This window comes from Streptopelia decaocto (genome assembly GCF_964273445.1).
Source record: "Streptopelia decaocto genome assembly, chromosome: 1".
In the NCBI taxonomy this organism is placed as follows: Eukaryota; Metazoa; Chordata; class Aves; order Columbiformes; family Columbidae; genus Streptopelia; species Streptopelia decaocto.
In genome coordinates, this window is record NC_138663.1 from 30,945,027 (window position 1) to 30,970,952 (window position 25,926).

At 37.9% G+C, this 25,926-nt stretch overlaps 1 protein-coding gene across 3 annotated transcripts in view; it reads left to right on the top strand.

The window, feature by feature from the left end:
- The first annotated feature begins 247 nt into the window (after window positions 1–247).
- Window positions 248–25,926, top strand: part of PNPLA8 (patatin like domain 8, phospholipase A2) — a 40,241-nt gene continuing 14,562 nt past the window's right edge. Inside the window, exons 1-8 of one of the 3 annotated variants that reach the window (XM_082043320.1) lie at window positions 248–488; window positions 1,523–2,736; window positions 3,524–3,673; window positions 6,264–6,415; window positions 8,635–8,729; window positions 13,610–13,781; window positions 17,910–17,967; window positions 20,136–20,330. In XM_082043320.1, coding sequence (XP_081899446.1) covers window positions 1,615–2,736; window positions 3,524–3,673; window positions 6,264–6,415; window positions 8,635–8,729; window positions 13,610–13,781; window positions 17,910–17,967; window positions 20,136–20,330 — 1,944 coding nt within the window. In that variant the 5' untranslated portion in view covers window positions 248–488; window positions 1,523–1,614. Of the gene's footprint in view, window positions 489–735; window positions 857–942; window positions 966–1,522; window positions 2,737–3,523; window positions 3,674–6,263; window positions 6,416–8,634; window positions 8,730–13,609; window positions 13,782–17,909; window positions 17,968–20,135; window positions 20,331–25,926 lie in introns of those variants that run through there. The other 2 variants (XM_082043321.1, XM_082043322.1) reach the window with 2 other exon arrangements.

Consider the following 25,926-nt stretch of genomic DNA (forward strand, 5'->3'; position numbering starts at 1 on the left):
CCCGCTGGCACCGGGCGGACGCGGGGCGGACCCCGGGCGAACCCCGCGCGCCACGGGGCGGACCCCAGGCGGACCCCGCCCCCGCCCCGCCCGTGCTGAGGCGGAACGGCCCCGGCCCCGCCCCGCGTGCCGCTCCGCACGTCCCCGCCCCCCCCCGCCGGCCGCAGCTCTCGCGCAGGCGCAGCCGCCGCCGCGGCCGTGACCTTGCCCCGCCTGGCTCCGCCCCCCGCGGCGGCCGGTGAGCGAGCGCGTGCCTCAGCTGTTTCCGGCAGTGCGGAGCGCCGCGCAGGCGCGGTAGCGCGGCCCAGCTCCCGTCGGGGCTCCGGGCCGCTGTCGTAGTCGCCGGTGTCCCCTCTCGCCCGCTCCGCCGGGTGGTACCGCGCGGGCCACGGCCCCGGCGGCCGCCCTGGTTGTGAGCGCGCTGGGCCCTGCCTGGCGCTCGGCAGCGGCCTGGGGAGCGGGGGGAGGCGGCAGCCCTTGCCTAGCAGGTACCACCCGCAGCCGGGCTGGGCCGCGTCGTCCCGGGGGGCGGAGGGGGAGGCCATGAGGGGGAGGGATGAGCGCGTGCCGGGCACGCGGGGCTCGCGTGCATGACGCAGGGGTGGGTGTGGGCGCGTTACGTGGGGCCGCCGGGACGGGACGGGCTGGGCTGGGCTGGGACCCGCCGCTTGTTGACGCGGCCGCTCTCGAAATCGTTTCTGCGAAATGGTGCAAGGTACAGACAGAACCTGCTCCCCCTCCCGCGGCGGGAGGCGCCCTGTGCCCATATAGCGGCCTGCAGCCCGGCTGCGCCTCGGGGGCGCTGCGGGAGCGGACGGGCACGGCGCAGGTTCAGGCACCGCTGAGGCAGCTCGAGGTAAGGACACCCCTGCCTGCGGTGGCATCGCGGGCTGCGCGGGGGTTGGCCTGCCCGACCTCCCCGGCACTTGTCACAGGAGCTGGAGAAGTCTGAGCTTGCCGTTTAGGTGAATAATGCATTCGCGGCTGCAGTTTCAGCATAACTTTTGTATACTGTGTGAAATTCTGATACACCTCAGAAACGTCTTACCTTGTACAGTGAGAATTTTATACCACCTTTAGTGCTTAGGACAGGAGTGTTTCATTCAACTTGTGACTTTATGCTGAAGCTCTGCTCAAAGAACTGATCTTCAAGGGGTTGGTAATATAATGACAGTTTCATTTGAAATTTGGTCTCCGCACAAGATAATTTGCTAAAGAGATACTGGAAGGACCAGCAAGCAATTTTCTATATGTCACTAAATGCTTTTGAGAATTGTTGCATATTGCTCAAGATGGGCTTAAACTGGCCTTTAAGAAATAATTGTGTTGAAATGAAAGCGTTTGGATGACGCTACCAAAAGCCCTGAGCAGCAGATATCCCCGTGAGATTATTTGGTTTGAATGTTTATCTGTCTTAACTGAAAGAATAAATAAGCTGCATCTGCTTTAAGCATCTCTGCAATTTTAGTTTAACTTGTTACTGGTTTGGGCTCTTCATTGTTGTTTTTTTAATATTTTTCAGATAACACCGTGATACGAGACTTATTTATTGAAATAAATTTTCTGGAATTAAGTAGACAAGCAACATAGAAAAGGTGTGATTATTTATAAGTAATGACAGTTCATTTTTCTTTAGACACATACTTGTTCTTTGTGATTAACCCAAAAAGACTTTGGTGGAAGCAAAGAAACAAATACCTGTTTTTTTACAGACCTAAATTTAGTTGGAGGATAAATCATGCCATTCAGCAAAGGGTTTTTCATACAAGTGAGCCTCGGTGTAAATGGGCCAGAAGCAGAACACTTTGGTATAACAAATACGTTTACAGCCATGACTTTTTATACTACAGAGTTTCTAAACTTCTAACTTCTTCTGCCAAAGGACTTACAAAAGTGAACAATCGCATGTCACGAATTAAGAATACTATAGAATCTGTTTCAAAGGCAGTGTCTAGCACTCACAGTGAACTTGTTTCACGGATAGCTCGATTAAAGTCACATTCAGATACTCCGGGAAAAGCAAATAAAAGTAATGCAGATGCAGATAACCTCAGTGCAAATCTAGAAAATGCTAAACAAGTCTCAGATGCCAGAAGTCCGGAGGGTTGCAACAGAGGCCCAGCTGCAAAGAAATCCACTTGTGTAAGTGAAAACTCAGCGTCTATGTTAGTAAGGTCAAGAGGCACTTACCAAGATACTCCGGAAGATTCAGTGTCTACTAGAAACCACCTTTTTCATATAAGCTACTTTTCTACAAATTTTGGAGAGACTTTCAACTTTGTAGCTGATCATATCAACTGGTACTTTAATAATTCTGTTATGGATCAAGAGAGAAAAAGGAATGCTTTACTACAGGACTTGAAAAATGAAGAGAAGAATAAATGTGATTCATCAGAAAACACTGAAATGAGTGAAGAGAAGATAGTGGATTCAGCAGCAACTTTAGCTCCTGAAGCAGAGACTCTGGGTGCTGAAAAGACAAATGCTGCTCTTCCAGCTTCCACTAAAAAAACTATTGCAAACTTTCTTTCATATCCCAGTAACAGTGTACAGGCTTTTGTGGACAGCTACATTGGTGGGTTGGTTCCCAGATTAAGATCCGATGCAAAAGTTGTTTCACAACAGAAGAGTAAACAGCCAGAACAAAAAGTGTCTGAGAAGGATGAGGAGGACAAAGCAAAAGAGGTAAAGGCTGCAGAAGAGAGGGAAAAGCATCTGTTTCTACAGAGAGAAAAGGCAAGTCAGTGTTTAGTGTTATTTCTTTATATATTCTTTCTATGTATATTTTATTCAAGTGTATATATATATATATACACAACTGTGTAGTGTATACATCTATATGTAAACTTCTATAGTTACATCAATAAGCACATATCTATGTATGTACTTGCATACATGTAAGTACACATGTACACATTTATATATGTGTACATATGTACTTATATAAATATTTATATACACATAAAATCTAAATAAATTTATACATATTATATGTAAGTTATATATAAATTTACATATCCATATATGTACTTGCAAGTAAGTATATGTAAATGTGTATGTTTTTATGTAAGTATATATATGTAACTTTATATATTAAGTATATATGTACATAATGTCTATATAGTATATGCATATATTTAGTTCATATGTATGTAAAGAGTACATAGATATAGATAGATCTAGTTGTGGTGGTGTTGTTGTTGTAGTTATAGTAATCTTACACCTGGTCCAAATACTGTGATTTCAGACCTGCCCTGAAAATACATTTGAGTACATGCTGACACGTATTTGGTGTATTGTTGCTGTGATTCTCCTTTATTTACTTTTCTAGTAAACAAAGAGTCAAAAGGTTGCCTGTTTATGTTTAAGCAATGCTTACTTGGATCCTGTAGCAGGTCTGTAGTACAACATGCTGTCCTTTACTTCTGAGAAGTCTTAAAATAAGTTTGGAATTAGTCTTGACAAGTTGTACATGTTTCTTAGAGTGGTTTTATCTTATTTGTATAACTTTATCTTGTTTTAGATTATTGCAAGAGTGAGTATTGATAACAGGACTCGAGCTTTAGTTCAAGCCCTACGAAGATCCTCTAATCGAAGAATCTGTATCAGCAGGGTTGAAGAACTGACCTATCATCTTCTAGAATTTCCAGAGAGCAGAGGAGTTGCAATTAAGGTGCAAATAGACTTTATGCTTAGACAAAATATAAATATCTGATAGATGATTGATATAGAATAACAAAACTTTCTTCTGTGGCTTTATGGGCTAGTCATTAATTTTTTTTTTTTAAAAGAAAGCAAATGTCACTCCAGTCTTCAAAAAGGGCAAGAAGGAGGACCTGGGTAAATATAGACTGGTCAGCCTCACCGCCATCCCTGGGAATGTGATGGAACAACTTATCCTTGGTGCTATCTTAAAAGGGTCATTAGGGGCAGTCAACATGGCTTCACCAAGGGGAAGTTGTGCTTGATCAACCTCATTGCCTTTTATGAGTACATAACAAGGTGGATAGATGATGGCAGAGCGGTGGATGTGGTCTACCTTGACTTCAGTAAAGCATTTGACACGGTCTCCCACAGCATCCTCACAGCTAAACTGAGGGAGTGCGGTCCGGACGATTGGGTAGTGAGGTGGACTGGGAACTGGCTAAAGGAAAGAAGCCAGAGAGTCGTGGTCAATGGGGCGGAGTCTAGCTGGAGGCCTGTATCTAGTGGAGTGCCCCAAGGGTCAGTACTGGGGCCAGTATTTTTCAATATATTCATCAATAATTTGGATGAGGAATAGAGTGTACTATCAGCAAGTTTGCTGATGACACCAAGCTGGGAAGGCTGTGCTGCCATCCAGTGAGATCTGGACAGGCTGGAGGGTTGGGCAGGGAAAAATTTAATGAAATATAACAAGGGAAAGTAAGTGTAGGGTATTGCACCTTGGTAGGAACAACGCCATGTTCCAGTATAAGTTGGGGAATGACCTATTAGAGAGCAGCGTAGGGGAAAGGGACCTGGGGGTCCTGGTGGACAGCAGGATGACCATGAGCCAGCACTGTGCCCTTGTGGCCAGGAAGGCCAATGGCATCCTGGGGTGTATTAGAAGGGGGGTGGTTAGTAGATCAAGAGAGGTCCTCCTTCCCCTCTACTCCGCCCTGGTAAGACCACACCTGGAATATTGTGTCCAGTTCTGGGCCCCTCAGTTCCAGAAGGACAGGGAACTGCTGGAGAGGGTCCAGCACAGGGCAACAAAGATGATGAAGGGAGTGGAGCATCTCCCTTATGAGGAAAGGCTGAGGGAGCTGGGTCTCTTTAGTTTGGAGAAGAGGAGACTGAGGGGTGACCTTATTAATGTTTATAAATATGTAAAGGGTGAGTGCCATGAGGATGGAGCCAGGCTCTTCTCGGTGGCAAACAATGATAGGACAAGGGGTAATGGGATCAAGCTGGAACACAAGAGGTTCCACTTGAATTTGAGAAGAAACTTCTTCATGGTGAGGGTGACAGAACAGGCTGCCCAGGGGGGTTTTGGAGTCTCCTACTCTGGAGACATTCAAAACCCACCTGGATGCCTTCCTCTGTAACCTCATCCAGGTGTTCCTGCTCCAGCAGGGGTGTTGGACTAGATGATCTTTTGAGGTCCCTTCCAATCCCTAGCATTCTGTGATTACAATGTGAATGTCTCTTTTTATAGCATTTTTTTAGCTGGTTTAAGCAGATTGATATGCAAACTATCAGTAGTTTAGCTTAAGGCTCTTGAGATTGCAATGTTTAATTTAGAAGCATAGAGCATTGTCATGTGGATAGATAGTATAGCTTTTTCTAGGGGTAGCCAAAGGTCATACACTCGTGTCCTCTGTTGCAACTGACCAAACAGAATGTACAGTACAGTTGATCTACATATGCACAACTGTTTTTATGCTTGTTTGCATGCTTCCTTTGAAGAGAAATGACAAGAATGGAGTAAAACCATCACATAAGCTCATGTAATCTAGTCCTACTCATTCCCTTTCCTGCAGTGAGAGGACAGGAGGTGGGTGGTAGATTATTTTAGCAGTACTAGCCAAAGCACAGCTTTTGTTAGTCCTGTACCTTTTTCTAGAAGATGGCAAATGTGTGACATAGATTGTAGAATTGCTCGGAAAAGAGATCATTGGGAGTGGAGTGCAGACCAGGTGAATCATCTGGGCAGGTTGGGCATCCACATGAATAGATGGAAATTACTTTAAAATGAAAGAATGCATTCACTACTCCCATTTTTATTATGATACACTGTATCTTAGTGATAATAATTGTAAATTTAAAAATACTTAATGTGAGGAAGAATTTTAATTTTTGTTTTATTTTTGTCTTAGTGTACTTCGAAGACATTTCCCATTTTGAAGCATTATGGTACTTATTCAGCAAAGACTGGGCTTTTAGCTATACTTAGTGTGCTCTGTACTTGAGTTTATTTTGGCCAATGTGAAATTATTGTCTGTAAAACTGAACTGCTAGTAAATATAGGTTTTCTTTTTCTAGCTATTAGAAAGATTTACATTTCACCTTGATTGCTAAACTACCTACCTATCAGAATTAAACAATGAGGGCCATACTACATAATACTGGAGTCTATCCTTTGCCTTGTTAGAAAGAGAGATGGGTAAATACAGATTTAAAGAATTTTTCCTCTGAGTTTAAGTAATATAGTACTTAAATGCCAAACTAGTAAACTTAAGTATGGATTGTCTTGGTATAAACATACAAAGATATTTCATTCTAATTATATTTATCAATAGGAAAAATTAATCCCATGCCTACTGCGACTGAGACAGGCAAATGATGAAAGTCTTCAGGCTGCTGTTAGAGAGACTTTAGCTGTAATTGGATATACAGACCCTGTGAAAGGCTGGGGAATTCGGGTCCTCGCTATTGATGGAGGAGGAACAAGGTAAAACCTCTGGGTTTTTTATGTACTTGTAGACATTTTTCATTTTGTAACTGAAAATAAAATTTCAGTTTCTCTTTAAGTTTGTGTTCAAAGATGCAATTTGTGATTTACAGTTCTGTATGTTGGCCCATCCAACTGATGGGTTTCACTTTGTACGCATTTGTGCTTAAATTGCCATGCATTAGGAGTCCTATGACATGGAAATTACCCATTTAAAGTTGGCTACTTACTTAAGTACTTGAATTGGCTCTTTCTCCTTTCAGAAATGAATTAAATAGTTATTTGAGTTAGTCTGCTCACAAGCCTAATCTCAGAATACAAAATTTTTGTGAAATGCTACAAGTACTTGGTGATTATGGTTGTGTTGACTTAGTAATACAAAAAATGTTGTTGCACTTTTCTGGAGGGTGACCTGCGTTAGCAGAACTGGTCTCATATGAAACATTTAATAGGCTAGTAGTGAAAGTTATTCTATCCATGTTACTAATTTATATTTCTTCTACAATGAACACTTTTTTTGTTGGTTTATGTACCACATCTCCTTAGTTACGTGAGCACTAGGTCTGCATGAATTTGTGCATCTGCCACAATTTGTAAAGAGTAGCAGCAGAACCACATTCGTTACATTTGAGGTCTGATGAAGAGCTGTGTTTTCAGGCATATTTGAAGAAATCTTGTTGGCAAATATTTACCAATTCACAAGTCTTTAGTGGTAGACAGTGAAATATGAAGTCCATGTAGAAATAGTTTCACCAACATTTTGTTTCCCCATAGTATTTCTTTACTTGCATCAAAGTCAGTTGTTTTCAGTGAGGAGTATGTTACAGCTTCAACATTTGTGTTTCCAAAAATGCATTGTAAACCATAAAGATTTTGCAAAGTAGAAAGAATGATATTTAACAAATAAGAGCATGATGCCAATATATACAAATACAGTGTGTTAACTTTCATGTTAGATTTTTAGTGACATTACAAGGACATTTTTTTCTCATTTATGTTCTTCACATTGGCACCTTGCTACCAAATCATGTATGAAATAGTTGACATCAACCATTCTGTGGAATTTTTTTTAATTAATCAGAATTCTACGTTTTCTGTAGACTTGGTGCTTATACTAGGCAGTAGTATTTTAAAAAATACGGGGCTACTGCCTTAATACAATATATAATAATTAGTAAAATATTTTAATGAAGTTTAAGTATTTATGGAAAATTATACAAGCTTAACCTTGTTTTGAGGGAAGTATTCTGTAGCTCTGAATGCTGAAGTATTGTTTTGTTCCAATAAAATACGAGGGCAGTTTGGTAGTATGCATGGTATTGTAAAGGCATATATATATATACCTATTAATAAAGCAGATAGAAAAGAGTTTTCTATGTGTTTCGTTGTCAAGGGAGGATTTTTTGCAGTATGTTTTCTAGTACAAGATTTTCAAGAAGTGGCTACTGATTTTGTATTTCCAGTTGTCTTAGAAAGTGATAGTTACATCTATACCACTATTGAAACAAGTCCGGGGAGTGACCATGAGCACTGACCACTGGTTGTTGTGCCACCTAATTGGTGGCATTCAGCTGGTTATAGTTTTGGACTGGGTTAACTAGTGCTCTTCAGCACAAGCCAGGACAGATTTGGGGACAGCGTGCAGGAGGTGCCATTCTCAACAGAATGTGTTGGCAAGAGGATGCTTGGTTTGGTGCTCCTGCTGTACACAGTTCTCCAGCAGAGTTTGCCACTTTGCATGCCAGATGCTCTGTTTCATGCTATAGAAGCCAAAGTGTGATGGTCTGGAATGCATTTCTCCCATTATTTCTGATACATTGAATTGAGGCAAAAAAATCAGATAGAAAAATACTGTGTTGCAAGGGGCATTATATAGCCCCGTTAAGACCAAACTGTAAGTGCTGTGCAGGGTGGATGCAGCCAAAATCTGTCCTCAGTCTACATCCACAGATGATCATCCCCGAGCCTTTGCTGCAAAATTATACAGCTGTAGCTATTGAGTACTATTTTTGGTATGTCTGTGTATGTCATTTTTAGCTAATATTCATCAATCCATTTAAATCGTGTTTTGTTACTTTTTTATTCCCTGAAATATTCAAGATTCTTACTGTTGCAAGTTGCAAAGTTATAATTAGTTATAACTAAGTAAAGGTGAACTTAATTAGAGCTATGTAAGATAAAATTACCATTGTGTGTGAAGGATCTTTTTTGTGTTTCAGGGGTTTAGTTGCACTTCAGACCCTACGGAAACTAGAAGAACTAACTGGAAAGCCGGTTCATCAACTTTTTGACTACATTTGTGGTGTAAGCACAGGTAATTGTTAAGCCACAAGTTGGTATTTTGTCATGAATATACTAAAAGAACATCTGAGGACTAATGTAGATTTTGCAGAACTTGCTGGTTTCTGACTTGAAGTGTAAACTGGGAGAGTACAGGTGTGACTTCTAAAGGTTTTCTTTTTTCTTCTGAAGAAGAACTTTGAGTGATTCATTATGCACTTGTTGTTTCTAATTAAAACCTCAAATTCATTTGTCATTTTTTCAATGAATGTGAAACCGTCATTTTGAGCAGATACAAGTAGCTTAGATGTTTATGGGGCTTTACAGACAACTAAGGTAATATCCCTCAGGGACTGATACTGGGCCAGTGATATTTCCTATCTTCTATTAATAAACTACATAGCAGGACAGAGTCTACCTGTAGCAAGATCCTGGATGATACTAGGAGGAGTGGTCATACAGTGATGCCCTCTCTTCAGATCAACCTGTTCAGGCTGGAGAAATGGCTTGACGGGAACCACCTAGGGTTCAATAAAGCCAAGTATCAAGCCTTCTGTCTGTGGTGAGCTGACTGGCTAGAAACCAGCTTTGCAGAAAACAACCTGGTCCTGTTGGAGTGCCTTGAACATGAATGATCAATGTACCCTTGTGGCAAGGAAAGCTGACCATGTATTGGCTTGCATGCTCAAATATGTACCCAACAGATTAAGTGTCTCTGGCCACTGTATGTCTGCTTTTGGGCTTCTCAGTAAATTCTAATCTGTTGGATACATTCTTATAGATACTGAGTGAGTCTGGCAGAGGGCCAAGTACATGGTCAAGGGACTGGAGGTCATGACAGAGAGAGTGCAAGAACTAGGTTTACTCAGGCATGAGAAGACTAAGGAGAGACCTTATTGCTGTTTCAGCTAATGGAAAAACAGAGAAGATGGAGCTAGACCCTTCTTGAAGGTACACAGTGATAGGGGAAAAGCCAGCAAAGAAGTTGGAATATGGCAGGTTACAGTTGGGCATCAGGAATCATGCTTTCCTTGCAAGGATGGTCAGACACTGGAAGAAGTTTCCTGCATGGGCTGTGGAATCTCCATACTTGGATGTATTCAAAACTCAGCTGAACAAGTCCTGAGGAACCTGTTCTAATTGAACCTGTTTGAACAGGAGGTTGGATTAGATGACCTCTAGACGTCCCTCCCAGCCTTAATTAGTCTGTGACTCAGTGATAAGTTACTCTTCCCTGGGAAACAGGAAACTCTAATCCATAAGGTTCTTGTTAAAAGACAGTCATCTCTTTTGGAAATGATACTAGACCAGTAGCACCATAATTCTGATTTCTAATATAAGTGGTATGCTGTAGTTAATAGCTCTGTTTCCTTTAGAAACTCACATTCTTTTTTTTCACTATACTCATCTTCCAGACAGTTTAATTCAGAAATAACATGAAATGCAGTCACCTTGAGTATATATAATGTTTATAATGTTCATGTTTCCAGAGATTTGCTTAGTAGACTCAAAATAGTAGAGAACAATGTCTACTAGACAGAATTTGTTTGTATGCAGAATATAGTTCCCTGCTTTACATTTTTAATAGTCTTTGAAAAAAGTCCTTTGTTAATTTAGCAGTAAGTGGTTGGTTTTTTTGGAAAATAGTTTCACTAACAAAACAATTCTCTAATGTCTCCTTCGATCATGTTAAAGACATTTTATCTTTGATAGAGGCGCCTGGTGTTCTTAAGTTGATCCCACTACTCTGATTAAAACTAAATTTATTCTTAACTCTTCCACAAGATTTGTGGTTTTGTAAGCGCTAGTAATATGTTCTTTCAAGCTTTGTTTACACTATCGAGTGTTAGCACTAGTTCTCCTTGGTGACAAGGTGTGGCTGGGATTGGCTGTACATATCTGTCAGCGTATGCTAGCAGTGTACTTTCCTATTTCAGTTTGTGTTGATGGTACATGTCAATAAGATTTGCAGAAGCTTGCAACTGGATTAATAGTGGTTTGCAAGACTGATATATTAAGGGGTAGGAAGGAGCCTCTTGTGCATTAGAGGATGTGGGTTTTTGTTTGTTTGTTTTTGTGTTGTGTTTTTTTTTTTTCCCTGCTGTGCTTTTCCTTTCTTTCAATATCATGTAGCTGTTTTGCCTTTGAGGTTTAGAAATAAGCACTTTTTTGTGAATTCAGCATCACAGAGTCTGTCTTTGTAGTTATCTTCCCTGTACTTCTCTTCACTGGTGGTCATGGGGTGTAAATGCAGGTAGCTGTAGAGAAAGATCACTATAATGATGCTGTAATGGGCCTTGCATACTTAGGTCACTTGCCTGTTGCTGAATATGACATCTGGGCATAGAAGCACCAGAAAATCTGCAAGTACATGCAATGCCATGATAACCAAGATAATGTAAATTGTGTGTCAAGTTTGTGCCTGTTCTGTGCAAAAATTCAAAGATGAAAACAAGGCAGCTGAGAGGAAGAAGTGCCATTGCCCCATGAACTGAGTTGCTGGGAATTCTGCAAGTGAGGATGATTATCGCTATTTTCCAGAGTATGACACGCTTTTATAAATGCACAGAGCACTTAACCCATTGAGGACAACTTACACGTAGGTATGCTGTGGATGTGGCTTGTGTCTTGTTTGCACTGCTTGCGCAGTCTTTAAATATATCACAGATACTTCTCAATAGTGCCTATCTTGTGTAATCTTATCTCTGTGTTCTTCAAGATATGCCCCTTAGCCTCTCTGGTTTTATTTAGGTATTTTTTTCGCCCTAAACTGTTTGCCATCAAGCTTGAGATGGTGGCTGCAGCATACGAGTCTGTCATACAGAGCAGGATGTGTTAGAAGCATCAGAAACATTTTTTCACTGGACCATCTGACAAAGCCTGCACCTTATCTTCGAATTTTTTTTTTTTTTTTTTTTTTTTTTTTAACCTTACTCTCCTCTGAGTGTCTTCTTACCATCCAGCAGGTTTCAGCGAAGCCCTTTAATGCGTGCTTTCCCTCTGATATTAGCCACTGCCACTTTTGTGCTGACATGGACTGCAGTTTTTGGTGCTGTTTCTCAGGACATGAAGTGACAGAAAGTTGAACATGAGCCAAGAGTGTGCCCTGGCAGCCAAGAGGACCAGCTGTGTCCTGGATGCATCAAGCACAGCATTGTAGCCGGGTGAGGGAGGTGATTGTCCCACTGTACTCTGCACCTGGAGCACCGTATGCCTTTCTGGGCACCACCGTATAGAAAAGATATTGAGCTACTGAAAAGTGTCCAGAAGAGGGCTACAAAGTTGATGAAAGTTTTGGAGGGGAAGCCCTATGAGGAGCTGCTAGAGTCACTTGGTTTGTTCAGCCTGAAGGAGGCTGAGGGGAGACCTCATTGTGGTCTACAGCTTCCCCACAAGGGGAGCAGGAAGGGCAGTTGGTGATCTCTTCTCTTTAGCAACCAATGATGGAACCCGAGGGAATGGCAGAAAGATGTACCAGGGGAGGTTTAGGTTGGACATGAGAAAACGTTCCTCACCCAGAGGGTGGTGGAGCCCTGGAACAGACTCCCCAGGGAGGTGTCACGGCCCCAAGCCTGACAGTGTTCAAGAAGAGACTGGGCAACGCCCTCAGACACGTGGTGTGAACTGTGGGGTTGTCATATGCAGGGACAGGAGTTGGACTCAATGATCCTTATGGGTCCCTTCAACTCAGGACATTCTATGATTCTGTTAAGTGAAAATGAATTTGCATTTGATATGAATTTTACCACTTTGGCTTTGAAACTTTAACCAAAATGGCAAATATGTGATATTACAGAATTGATGCTGCAGAGTTAAGAGGAAAAGGAAGTACCAGAGGATTTGTGTGATTTAGGAAAATGGTGCTTCTCTGCTGCTAGATGTTTACTCTGTGTTAGATGCCGACATGGGGTGATTTGGAAGTTGAGTAAGTTTCTGTTGATGAAACTTTGTGTTGAGTAGGCCCAGGTTATGTTAAGCATGTGTGCTACATTTTGAAAAAATGAGACCATCAACAACTGATACTTGCCTATAGTGATGGGGTTTGTCAGAACAAAAGCAGCTTAGAAGTCCTGTTTCCTTTAAAGCCATCTGTAACTTTATGTTGTTCTTTTTGCAAATGTGTTTTATTATTATGCTATTTCAATAGTTTACTCCTTTTAAATTGATGTTATTCAAACCTATTTGTGTTTACTTCCAAATGGTAAAAATCTTGTGTCCTAATTATTCCTAATGCTTAATTACATGTCCTTGCAATATTGCACAATGAGATATAAGGGTGGTATATGTCCCTTTCCGTTTGTTAAGAATTGTGGTGATGCATTAATTGTATTTTTACAGTCTTTTTGATGGTATTCTGGAACCATCCTTTTTGGATACCATTGTTTGTTCCTACAACGGTAGCTTGTCAGGTTTTTTCAGGCACACACTAGATGGCAGTACATATGAATGACTAATTTTACATAGTTGCAACCAAATGTATTCCAAACTAGTCAAAAGTACCTTCTTTTTACAAAATTTTCCTAGACTTTACCAGATAGCAAGTAATGTTCCAAATATGTTTTTAATACCATAGCACAGATATCTCTTACTAATTTCTCTTTCCAAATAAAGAAGTGGATTTAATTTGCCTTCTGCCATATATGTATTTGCAGAGATGAAATCTGCAGAATGAAATAATGCCATTTGTCAACTCCTCATAGTTCTGTTTTTGAAAGCAAACTCTTCCTGTCTTGTATACGTCCTTTTAAAATGTAGTTTGTGATCTTTGAACGGGGGTTTAGTGTTATAAATGTCAGTTGGTCTTCCCTTTTCAAGATAGATATTCTGCTGACCTATTAACTACATTAAATGGTAATCTATCTTTATACTCTTACTCCAGGCTATATTTTACATTTCAAAATATTTATTTTTCAGGAGCTATATTAGCTTTTATGTTGGGGTTGTTCCATATCCCTCTGGATGATTGTGAAGAACTGTATCGCAAGTTAGGATCAGATGTTTTTAAGCAGAATGTCATTGTTGGAACAGTCAAAATGGGTTGGAGCCATGCCTTTTATGACAGTGATATCTGGGAAAAAATACTCAAGTAAGTAAAAAAAATAAAGATCAGTTGAAAAATAATTTATTAATATGTAATATCTGAAAGCTTTTGGGTTTTGTTGTTTGTGGTTGGTTGGTTGGTTTGTTTCGCTGTCTGGTAAGCAAATTCTTGAAACTGGAAAGGATTAGCATATACTCTCATTATTTTGGAATAGCTGTTTTCATATTTACCAAAACCTTGAAAGCCTTTAATGTAATGATTTCTGTTTCTGGGGAATGAAATAAGCTTTAGTGCACTGATTTCTGATTATATTCCTGTATGTTTGCCAGCTCTGCTTGATCTGACTCATTATAGATCTGCTACAAATTTTACTAGCCACCTGCTGTGCCTTTTTTCTTATTAGGAGACATGGTGAGAAATGAAATAATGTGCTGTAGCAGGGATTTTTAATTTTAGCTGCTATATTGAGGGGTTTTGCCCATTGCCCCTTTACTTGAAAAGGTAAATGAGCTGTAAGGATTGCAACAAAAAAAATATGTGCTGTGTCAAAGTTGCCAATGAAGTGGTATTTATTTGTATATATACATATATATATATATATATATATATATATATACAAGTGCATTAATGGGTATTTAGGAAAAGTCACTGGAAGAAATTATTAATATTTATTACAAGTTTCTTACTTAGCTTTATTCATCTGTATTTGTATTGATAGTTCCATTTTTAGCAAACCAATGTCATAGTTTTCCAAGCATTCTCAGCTGGCACTGCTGCTGAGACAACTGAAACAATGTTCTCTGAGAGCAAATGGAAAATGGTAAAGAGCTTCTTTGGATAAGTAATTACAAATTTCTTTGGGAAGACAGTTAATGTATTTTATGGGATTGAAATAATTTCTCCTAAACATTATAGTGGGAATAACTGTGCTGCCTGAGTTCTAAGCATCTCACTTTGCTGAAGTAGAGAGGGAGGCTTCCAAGCACTTTTTCTCTGTGCTCTTGCATATTTTTATGAATAAATTTATTTATCAAATGATTATAATGAGTTTTTCTTCTCAGATATCTAGAGTGCCTCTTTTTTCAGAAACGAGATTTTCTCTGTTTTCTCTTTCTTTCCCGTGCCCAACTCAAAGTCTTACGAAAATCAGAATTACCTTATGTGAAAATATTTTATATACCTTTAATTAAAGTGCTGTTATTCTTGGTAGCTGTGTGTAACCCATGAGAGAGGTCAAGTGCTCTCTACTGCTGTACAGAGGACACAAACCAGGCAATTACTATATTATCCATAGATTAAATTAAAAATTAAATTTACTGATCAGCAAACAAGTTTTTGTTGACCTAATTCTGCAGTGTTGAAGGAAGATGCTATGCCTACATATCATTTTATTGAAAATGAGGGATTCCTGCAGGTTTCTTTGTGGTATGGAAACCTAAACTAAGAAGGGAATTGAAAGGATGTATAGCATGTCCTTATGGCAACAAGAACATCAGGTCTAACTTTCAGTCATTGCATGGAAAAACTGCTTTATATTTTGTTTTAAATTTAAAGGCCTTATGTGTGCTGGATGTTGTTTTGTTGTTTAAATGGTAGTATACTTGTCAGCATTGCTTGAAATAGGGGGTATCCATTTACAATATACAGTCATGCAAAATATGTTTAGTCCTACCATAATATTGATGATACTATTTTCTGTCGGAAAGTATTCTTGCTGAAAATAATTAAGCTAATTTTGCCTGCATTCATGAGGCATATTATAAATTCAATTTTAGAAAATGACAACAAATTTTTGTTAACTAACTTCTTATTCTGAGTACTGCAGGGAATTTATTTTATGTCTTACATATATGTTTATTTTAACTCTTCTTATGTATTCCTTGAATTTCAGTTTGAGGAGTGGTTTTAATCAGTTACTTATATTACTTTTTTGCAGAAAATTATACTTACTGTACATGAGCCTATGTGATGCTATACTGAATTGCATTTCTAAGAAGCTGGCTTATAGTTCCAAGTTTTCTGGTTGTCAACTGTTATTTACATATACAATTTACTGCTTTTGTATTGTATTGAGAAACTATTGCAGAAATTTGATGAGCAGCTAGGGCTTTTCACAAGCTAACTGAAATCCCATACTGGGAATTTGTAATCCTGAGAAGCAGTCAAGCACCGTATAGAGGGGAGGGTAAAAGTTGCGTGGTCTCTGTTGACAGGAAAATGGATAGTGCATGTATTTGTGTTTACAAGTAATAACACTTCAAACCGGTATTTGTTATGCAAATTGAAGTATAAATTGAGAGTGCTTTCCAGTGACTAGACAAGCAACATGTTCTGTACCACTTAGTCACTCCAGACATACTTAACAGATTTTGCCACATTATCAGTGAGATATTCTGTATCCTTATTGAACATGAAATAGAAGTCACTCCTGTAGGCTTGGTAAAGGTATCATAGTTCCCTGCTACTTTTGTTGTTGTTAGAAGGGGGTAAAAGTTACAATTTTGCCTTTCAAATAGAATTATTTGTCCAGACCATTTGATTGCAGCCTGGCTGTAGCCCATTGTGCTTGGCAGTATGTTCTTCATAGCATTACTGAAAAAAGCATTGCAATAATAGTGACTCAAAGTACTGAAAGAGCAACATTTATAAAAGAGACTTGTTGTTTAGGTAGGTCATGTCTAGAAGAGGTAGGTCACAGACAGAAACAAACAAAGCAGATAAATGGAAAAAACGGATGGTAAATGGAATTATGTGTAAAATAATAACCCATGAGTGGAAAATGTAAAATGCTTACAGAATTTAAATTAACATTGAAAGTGATTTGCTTGCTGTCATGGAGAGTTTAATGAAACATCTGTATGCTTGTGGTCAAACAAGATGATTCCGTGTGTGATAATCAGGATTGAAAATACAGAAAATGTTACACTGGTGTTATATTAATCCATAATACATTTGCTTTTACAATACTAGTTACAATCCCAGTTACCCCATTTTAGAGAATGCTTCTGTTCTAAGATTGATAAAAAGTAGCCACTGACCTAAAGGCTACTCATACAAAGAGATTAGGACTCTTTATCTGTAATTTAAAAAGCAAACGTGTGGTAAATTGAGATAGTAAGATATCTTGAGAATTTCTGTTCTCAAAGAACAAGGAAGTATTCAATAAAATTAAAACTACAACTCTTTCTCTATTAACACAATATGTGTATAAACTGTGGAATTAATTGTGTTGTGACTTTGGTAAAGGTAATTGAACAGTGTGGCTTGACAAAGATATATATATATATAAGAAGTTATTACAGTATTAATGCTAATAAGAAAACTAAAATAAATTTGGAGGTGATATTAAACTTTAGACCCTAATGTCTAAAGTTGCACAGTAGTTGAAGGGATTTTTTGTACCTACTCTGAAGCATCAGTTCCTGGCTTCATAAGAAAAGACATGTGAGAAAATAATTCAGTTCAACAGTTCCAGTAATTAAACGGTGGATATTGCTTATGTAGTTTTTTTCATCTTTGTATTCAGGGTTTGGGAAAAAAAAAAATCTAATGCAGAGATTTAGGAAAAATCTAATACAGATATTTAGGAAGTAGATGAAAGTGATGCAAATCAGTACATGTCTTTCATAAGTCACCTCTGTCAGTCTCACCTTTTATTTCTGAATATTCCTACTTCATGGTTCTGTGTGCCTTCATCTCCTGTAATAAATGAGTGCAGATGGCACTCTTCCCTTCTGGTTGGTGACTGTGAGACTGGAATTAACACATTTATTGAAAACAAACCCAACCAAAACAAAAAACAAACAAACCAAAAACCCCACAGTGCTATTGATACGAGGATTGCGTCAGCAGCAGTGTTCAATGATAGGACTAGAAGCTGTCCCCCTTCCTTCTTCCATCTCAAGAACATCTACCCAGCCATCCTTCAAGCACAGATATCCACTAGTGGAACAGTAAATTGTTGTGCTTTCAAATACAGTTTAGATTGTGGGCTACTGCCATTGTAGCATTTTGAGCTGCTTTTGTTTTCTGACCTGACTGGATTGATAAAGGTGGTGTTTTTGTGAGTGGAAGCACTACTTCTTACTGTCACGTCTTTTAAATGTAAGGTTCTCAGAAGGATGAGAATGTATTTTGTTCATGCTAAACTGATAGACCATTTTCAATTTGCAGAGAAAAAATGGGCTCAAATCTTATGATTGAAACTGCAAGGAATTCCAAATGTCCGAAGGTAAGTACAGTTGTCTAAGGTAAATACTAATTCCAAAAGTACTTTTAAGAGTTCTGAGTAAAAGTACTATCCCAAGAAGAGTATTGGATAAACGGCATGAGTGTTGATACAGTCTTCAAGCTTCCATATGAGATAATGCATGCTTTTAAAGGATAAAAATTAATGAGATTCTTACATTTCTGCAGCAATTTCTCCTATTTTAATTAATACTCTGAGTTGGAATATGTTTCAGAGATGTTAAAAGGCTTGTAAACAGAGAAATACTTAGGTCAACTTCTTGAAGTTGTGCAAAGTTTGTTCTTTCATGTAAGAGCATTCTAGTATCTGGAGAACCTGTCATGTTGGCTGTGATCTGTTATTGTTATTTCTCCTCACTTTATATGGATTACCATGTTTTCTCCAGTCACATTCATAGGCCCTGAGATCTCTACTCTTCCTGTATGGTGTAAATGGCACCAATTAATTGGAGGGTGTTACATACAGCAACAGCACGGGAGTGGAAGATGAGAAAGCATGGGTATTTTATTCTTGGTGAAGGATAGGGTGTGAAGAAAGAAGGGAAATATGATAGTACATATTTCAGAACAATCTGTAATTAACAGGTGTTTTGGTGTCATAGCACTGTATTCAATGCTTTACTGTTAAATGGAAGATATTCACATTTTTCTAAACATAGAAACAAGTTCTTGACTGACTGCGTTCCTAGCCCATGTCTAAAACAAGGACATGAAAAGGCTGGAGTGGTATGTTGCTTTCTGAGAGAGAAGCTATCCTACATTGACTTGAAAGTTATCTTTGAACCGGGATCTTTGGCTTCCTTCCATGTTCTTCAGTAATAAAATGTGAATATAAATAGAGTTGAAACTAGCTATTCCCAGTAATAGCTTTGTAGTGCTGTTAGTGCTGGCACTCTTTACAAGGCACAGCAAAATAGAAATAAAACACACAGTTGTGTGCTCTCTGCTGTTAAATTCATTATGAGATGGGTTTTTCCAGAAGGTGCTCAGCACTTTATAATTTAGACTGCATCATGAAGTGCAAGTGTATATGGGTATTACCAAAAATAAATTCAAGCATCTATCAGTGCGTAGAAACAAACCTTTCTTTTGACAAGGCCAGGAAACTTTTCCTCCATTGAATGACAGAGTACAATCATGCCTGTGTGGTGTTTCTGCATTGTCATATAGAACAATAAGAATGGACTTACTGTGAATTAAGTTATTTAATTTATGTAGCTGAAGAATGGAAATGAATACAGTGATATCACAGCATCAGCTGCTAGTGCTGTTGAGTAATGTTTCACAAAAACATCCTACTCTCTGAAAAAGTAAACAAAATAGAATTGAACACCCACTTGTCTGCTGAAGAGTATTGTTCTGAACAGTGCCAGCCAGGCTGGGTGCATCATCACTGAAAGGTCTTGCACATTCTAACACCCACCCATAACTATAAGTACTCTCACCTTGTGTGGTTATATCTGTAAGATGTAAATTTTTTATTTATTTTTTTTTTCTTCCAGTCATACGTTTTGTTTTATGGAAATACCATTTTGGCTTTTCACTTAGATTTACATATATGACTTTTTCTTAATGGCATTTCAGTGTCTTTACAAAAGAACCTTGAAAGACTTATGTTTGATTCTTTTGTTTTGTTTTTTTCTTTGGGAGAGATACTTCCTCCAATCCTTTAACTCACATTGCAACATTAAGTAATCATTTTATTGGAAAAAGAATTTGGTTGACTTTTCCAGTGTCATTAAGTGCATTGTTGCATGGCTGCTTACAGACTTTTGAGAACAAACTACTATTCATAAAGACAAAACATTTTAAAATCATCTATATGACACCAGCTTTTTGTTTAAATATCAACGGATAGATATTACTAGAAACAGAATAACCAGTGGAAACAAATAATCTCAGGTTAAAAATAGCATTAACTTTAGGAAGTTTGGTTGGATGTGGTCTTTTTGGGGTTTTGTTCTGGTGTTGTTTTTTTACTTTCGCTTTTTAAAATTTAGATAGGCATTATGAAAAAGTAAATAAATAATAAACCAAGTAGGATTCCAGAGACACATTTAATGTATAAATTGAATTTCATATTGTGGGAAGTTGTTCTTCTTATTATCATCATCATATATATGACTACTTTTGTTCCTCTTAACTCACTAGGTAGCTGCAGTAAGCACCATTGTAAGCAGAGGAACACCACTGAAAGCATTTGTTTTTAGAAACTACAATCATTTTCCTGGTGTTAAGTCTCATTATATTGGAGGCTGTCAGTATAAACTTTGGCAGGCCATTAGAGCATCATCTGCTGCACCCGGTTACTTTCAGGAATATGTTTTGGGCAACGATCTCCATCAGGTAAGTTGAAATCTTCTCCTTTAGTAAATATTACACTTGATAAAAAAACTGTCTGAATTTCTGAATTAGAACTAAGCAAATAAGTTGGTAGCAGAAGGGAAGTCTAGTATGGATAGGGGTAAGAAAGGAAATATTTTGCTTATATAGTACTTAAGAACTAGAAGGGGTATAGGCTTAAAAAAAAAAAAAAAAATTTCGTCTTCTCAGTACAAACTTCAGCTCTTCAACTCTTCCTTTCTTCTTTGCCTGGAAAGAAACCTTATACGAGTGGTAAATTACTTCTGACTTCCTGCTTACAGCTGGTATTTCATTGAGCATTATTTTACTAAACAGATGGTATGACTTAAAATCTAACAATACTGTTAAGTGTGGAAAATATCAAGTTATGCACTTCAGTGTTCCTTTTGTTAGTGCATAATTTCAGTTTATGGTCTACTTTTAATTCTTTCCATTGATAGCAGATTAAACTCAACCCTGTTTCTGAGCTAGTAAAAAGAATAAGAGATGCCACAGCAGTAAGGTTAAACTTGGAGGACAACTGCAGAAGAAATTCCCTTGAGGATAAAGCAGTGTCTCCTATCAACAGTGTGTGCTGTTTAATTGTATTATAGCTTCTGTTGGTGACTCTGGCTAGTAAAGAGCAAGGTAAATTAATTTCTTTAGTAGTTTTTTAACCATTATGTTCTTGTTCTTCAATTCCCCTTTATTTTTCTGCAGCTCTTTGAGTTTTAAAAGAATCCTTTTTACAGTACATGTTAATTTAAAACTATTAATATTTATTTTTAAAAAGATCTGTGGTAGAAAGGGCTGCAAAGGGTGACTGAACCCTTCAACGAAGACAGTATAGGGTTCTATCACTTACATTTAAATAAAGCATCTATTACATTTCCATCATATTAATTCACATGATGACATTAGCCTTAACGACTAGAAAGCAATAATAATGTATTTTGAGTAATAAGTGAACTCGGATCACATACAGAATTTCTCATGGTGTCCATTTAAAGGCTGTGTAATCTCATTAGCATTGTAATGTGCATAAGTAATACTAAAGTTTAAAGACTAACAGATAAATAAGGAGTATAACATGAAATAGTGAAAAATTCATTAGATGAAGAAATAATAAATAGAAGCATTGATACAGAGAAACAGCTATAATTTAAGCTGAAAAAACAGCATACTTCCATATTTTGAATTAACATTTATAAGCATATGGAATAATTATATTCAGCGATATAAAAGCTGGAGGTTGAAGGAGAAGGGTTCCCCTGAAGGGCAGGATGGTGCTCCTACATCAGTCAGGTTCTGAGATCTTCCATTCTTTCCGTTTCCACTTTTTTATTTTTTATGGTCTTCTTTGTTGTGGTTATTTGTTTGGTTGGTTTTTCCCCTCTACCCCCCAACTGCCCCAATATGATACATCTTGTTATCCACAAACCAGTTTAATCAAATACTACATGAAATAAGCAAATAAGTTTTTGTTGGGTTTTTTTTAAGCTAAAAATGGAGTAACACATCAGACATTCCAAGCCTAAGCACTGCTTGAAATCCTGAAACATGGTCATTTTCCATCTGGCCAAGCAAAACTGGAAAGGGAGCTGTTTTAGCCTTTGGAGCTGTTCCAGGCTGCTCCTTAGCTGCTTGAATGGGTCAGTGTTAAGCTATGTGAAGCACTTTACTTGCTCTTCTCACCTTTCCACCCCCTCTTTCCTTGAATTGAGAGTACATCTAAGTCTGTCTGTGCTTCTGTATGAAGAATAGCTAAATAAACAACATGATTTTTAACTTCTGTGCAGTGCTTAGAAAATTATTTGTCTTAACATAGTTTCAGAATTGCCAGACTCGTGTGAAATGCAGTAAAGTGGATATTAGTTTCATCTATATTCACTTTTAAGTCCAATTTGCCAGGCTAGAGAATGTATATTTGGTGTTAATAGAGATTAGATCCAGTCTTCTGAGACACAGAGAGCTAGAACGAAGTCTAGTTCATTTTTCCTTACTCTAAACTCCTGGACCAAGCTGCTCCATATGATCTTACCAACACTGTTTTGCAAACTTGTCATTCTTTTCTGTTTGACGTATTTAAATTACTAGAAAGCAAGGGCTTAGGATGTGATTCACCTTTGTAAGCCATAAAAAACTAAATATGTTTTCTGTACTAAAACTTTATTGTAGTAGAACTAGATGCTAAATTTTCTGAGTTAAACTTTCATATCATCTGAAAAATCTCTCTTCTACCCAGGCATGATATATAAACACTTTTAGAGTCCAAAGGTTGTCACTTTTCATGTCTTTCATGGTTTTGTGCTTTTCTTTCTCCAGATAATTATCTATTTTTTGTGCAGTGTGCTTGGTTTGGTTATTTTTATAGACAGCTAGCAAGGTGCTACATGGCAAATGCTGCATAACTGTCTTCATGCAAATTTCTATCTCATAATATAAATCCTGCACTGCACATTCAAACTACCTTGAATTACAGAATCACAGACTGGTTGGGGTTGGAAGGGACCGCTGGAGATCACGTAGTCCAACTCACCTGCTAAAGCAGGTTCACCTAGAGCAGATCGCACAGCAATGTGTCCAGGCAGGTTTTGAATGTCTCCAGAGAAGGAGACTCCATAGCCTCCCTGGGCAGCCTGTTCTAGTGCTCTGTTATCCTCAATGTAAAGAAGCTTCTCCTCATATTCAGATGGAACCTCCTGTGCTTCAGTCTCTGCCTGTTGCCACTCTTCCTGTCCCTGGGCACCATTTACCTTCTTTTAACCCTGGGGTAAGAGCCTCTATGCACATAGCAGAGTATTACCCTTATGTTCTTGGGTGTAATGGAAAATTAAGGTAATCAAGAGCTTTATCTCTATTAAAGCATCCAAGATGAACTGAAAATAATATGTATGCGTAAATAAGTTTTTAAATAGATAGAATGCTAAATGCAGTCCTATTCCTGTTTAAAATAGCTTTGATATTATTTTTAAGCTGTTTTAATAATTCTTACTCCTTGGTTATATAGCTCATATCATAAATATGAGATGGTAGATTTTTGTTAAGCATCTTTATCCTAAAAATGTGCATTGCAACTGTCATGTTAAGTTCCTCTAGTGAGGTCATGTATGATAATAACATTTGTAGGTTATGTGGAAATACTTGCTCTTTTCTGTCTTATCAGTTAGAGCTGTACACTAACTTAACAGGTTGGGCTGCTTTTGAACTACAGAAATAAATGGAGCATAACATTGTTAGACATTCTCAGTAATACCATGATATTTGTAAAGTGCATCAGCACAGCATGCATTAATTGTAAATAATAATTTATGCCAAAGACTTCAGTATTGTAGTACAGAGGCAGAAAGATTATGATCTTACGAGGATTTTTTAATAGATTGGAAGCTTCCATTAATTAGTCAATATAATCTCTTTTTTGAACACAAACCATACTCATTTCTTATTAATTTATACATAATCGGCTTCTGCAGTGTTGATATTTCTGAATAATTCAAAGAATAAAGATGAACAAAATGTGAAAAATTATTGTAAAATGTCTGTGAAAACTCAGAATAGTAAATATTATTAATTTCTTTCCTGGATTTGAAGTTTGGGACTCTAAATGATTTTATGTGGAGACCAGGTTTTGTATTGGCTTATCGGTCAGTTGTACATTTAATTCTGAATGAAAAGCACTCTGGCAGTTGATCCAACTTAGGACTCTTCAAATGTGTGAAAATACTTATTTTGATAATAGAAATTTCGTGGATTTCATGGTCAGCCTGCATATTCTTGTGTTATCTAGCTTTTGTTGAAATTGGAGTCCTTCCACAAACTGTATGGAGTAGCTGAATGAGAGTTATGTAGAATTCGATTAATTTGTAAGGATTTAATGAATGGCTCTAGACATATATGCTTGAATTATGCCTGAACTGAACTGTAGCTGTGTGCTTTTACCCTCACTTTTCCATAATAAGTATATATATATTTATATATGCCTGTGTGATTGCGTACACACATGCAAGCCCCTTTTCTGGGAACATTCCAGTCTGACTTTGTGCACTAGTCATTGTAAATGTTTGAGGGGATTGTAAAGTTTATTAGTCTACTAATCAGGTAATTATTTTTACAGTTCTTCTGATGCAGTTGTTTAGAAAGGGATTTCCAGGTGCCTGAACACTTTTTCTTATTTGTGCTGCAGATAAGCTGTTGCCAGGTTTGTTAAATTTCTGCAAAAAGTAACCTGTTCAAAACCAAACAGCAATATTTACATTCAGCTCAATCATGCCTTGCTATCTGGTTCCACGCTGTCAAGTAGGAAAAAACAGTGCAGCTGTTGGTAGATGAGGGGAGGAGGATTAATATTCTTTGTGGTTCAAAAGAGGAACACATTAACATTCAAAGGGATTTAATCCCTGTAACATGCTTCTCTAGGAACTGTGCAAATCAAGAGAGACTAAGTCATGATGTTACAATATAGAAGCTGTATTGCCACAAATGTCAGCTTTTTTATATTAAAATCTACTTATGAACCACTGAAGGTCTCTTAACATCTCCCCAGTCCTGTTACAAGCAGTGTTGTTGTTGTTGTTGTTGTTGTTGTTGTTGTTGTTGTTGTTATTATTATTATTATTACTATTATTATTATTATCATTATTATTATTATTATCATCATCCTACTTCCCATGGAGGGATGTTGTTTTTTGTAGATTCCTCTTTTTTTTTTATTCTGTGGTGTGAAAGGCATTTGGGGTACTCAATGTCACTTCAGTTGGCAGTACAGTATGCTGAGAAAATTGCCAGTTAATTAAAAGAGCAATTTAAGATTTAACAAAATCATTATGCACACTTCATTTACTAGGTTTTACAGTAAAAACTAAATTTGTCCCACAGGATTAATTAAAAGGGCAGCAGGGTTTGTGTGTGTGGTGGTGGTGAGTTTAACAAAGCTACAGATTATTCTCAAAATAAAACATGCTCAGTTTAATACTAAGGACTTGATCACCTTTTTCATGGTAGCTTCCCATGATTTAATTGCTGCATTACAATTTCATTTATTAAAGTGCTTGTGTTAACTTACAGTAGTGTTCAAATAATCATATCTTCTTTGAGCAAGGTCAGATACTAAAGTGGTTAAATTGTCATCTAATCTGTTAATGGAGTTTTAATAATGCGGGTGTAACAGGATGTGTAGTGAGAATACAACCTAGAAATAAAAAAAAAAATACGTACACTACAATAATATGATGTAACTAAAATTTCAAGTCTCACCTTCATTAAAAAAGATGATACACAGTTTCTTTATATTTTTCAAATCTTTCATTTTATTAGGTAGTAAATCTGTAAATCCATTTCATCTTTGTAGCTTGTTACAGGAGAGGCCTTCAAAAGTGATTTGCTTAGTGGATCCTACCCTAATTGGTTTTACATGGTAGCTTTTAAAATTAGATTCAAGGGTGCTTCCCAGGCTCTAAGAAGACATAGAATATAGGTCACATTGAAGTTCTTTTCATTCTTAGGATATGCCACAGTGATCAGTATGCACCAGAGCTTATACAGACTGTGGTTTAATAGGTGTATCTTGTTCTCACAATGATAGAAACAAATATTTCTTTGT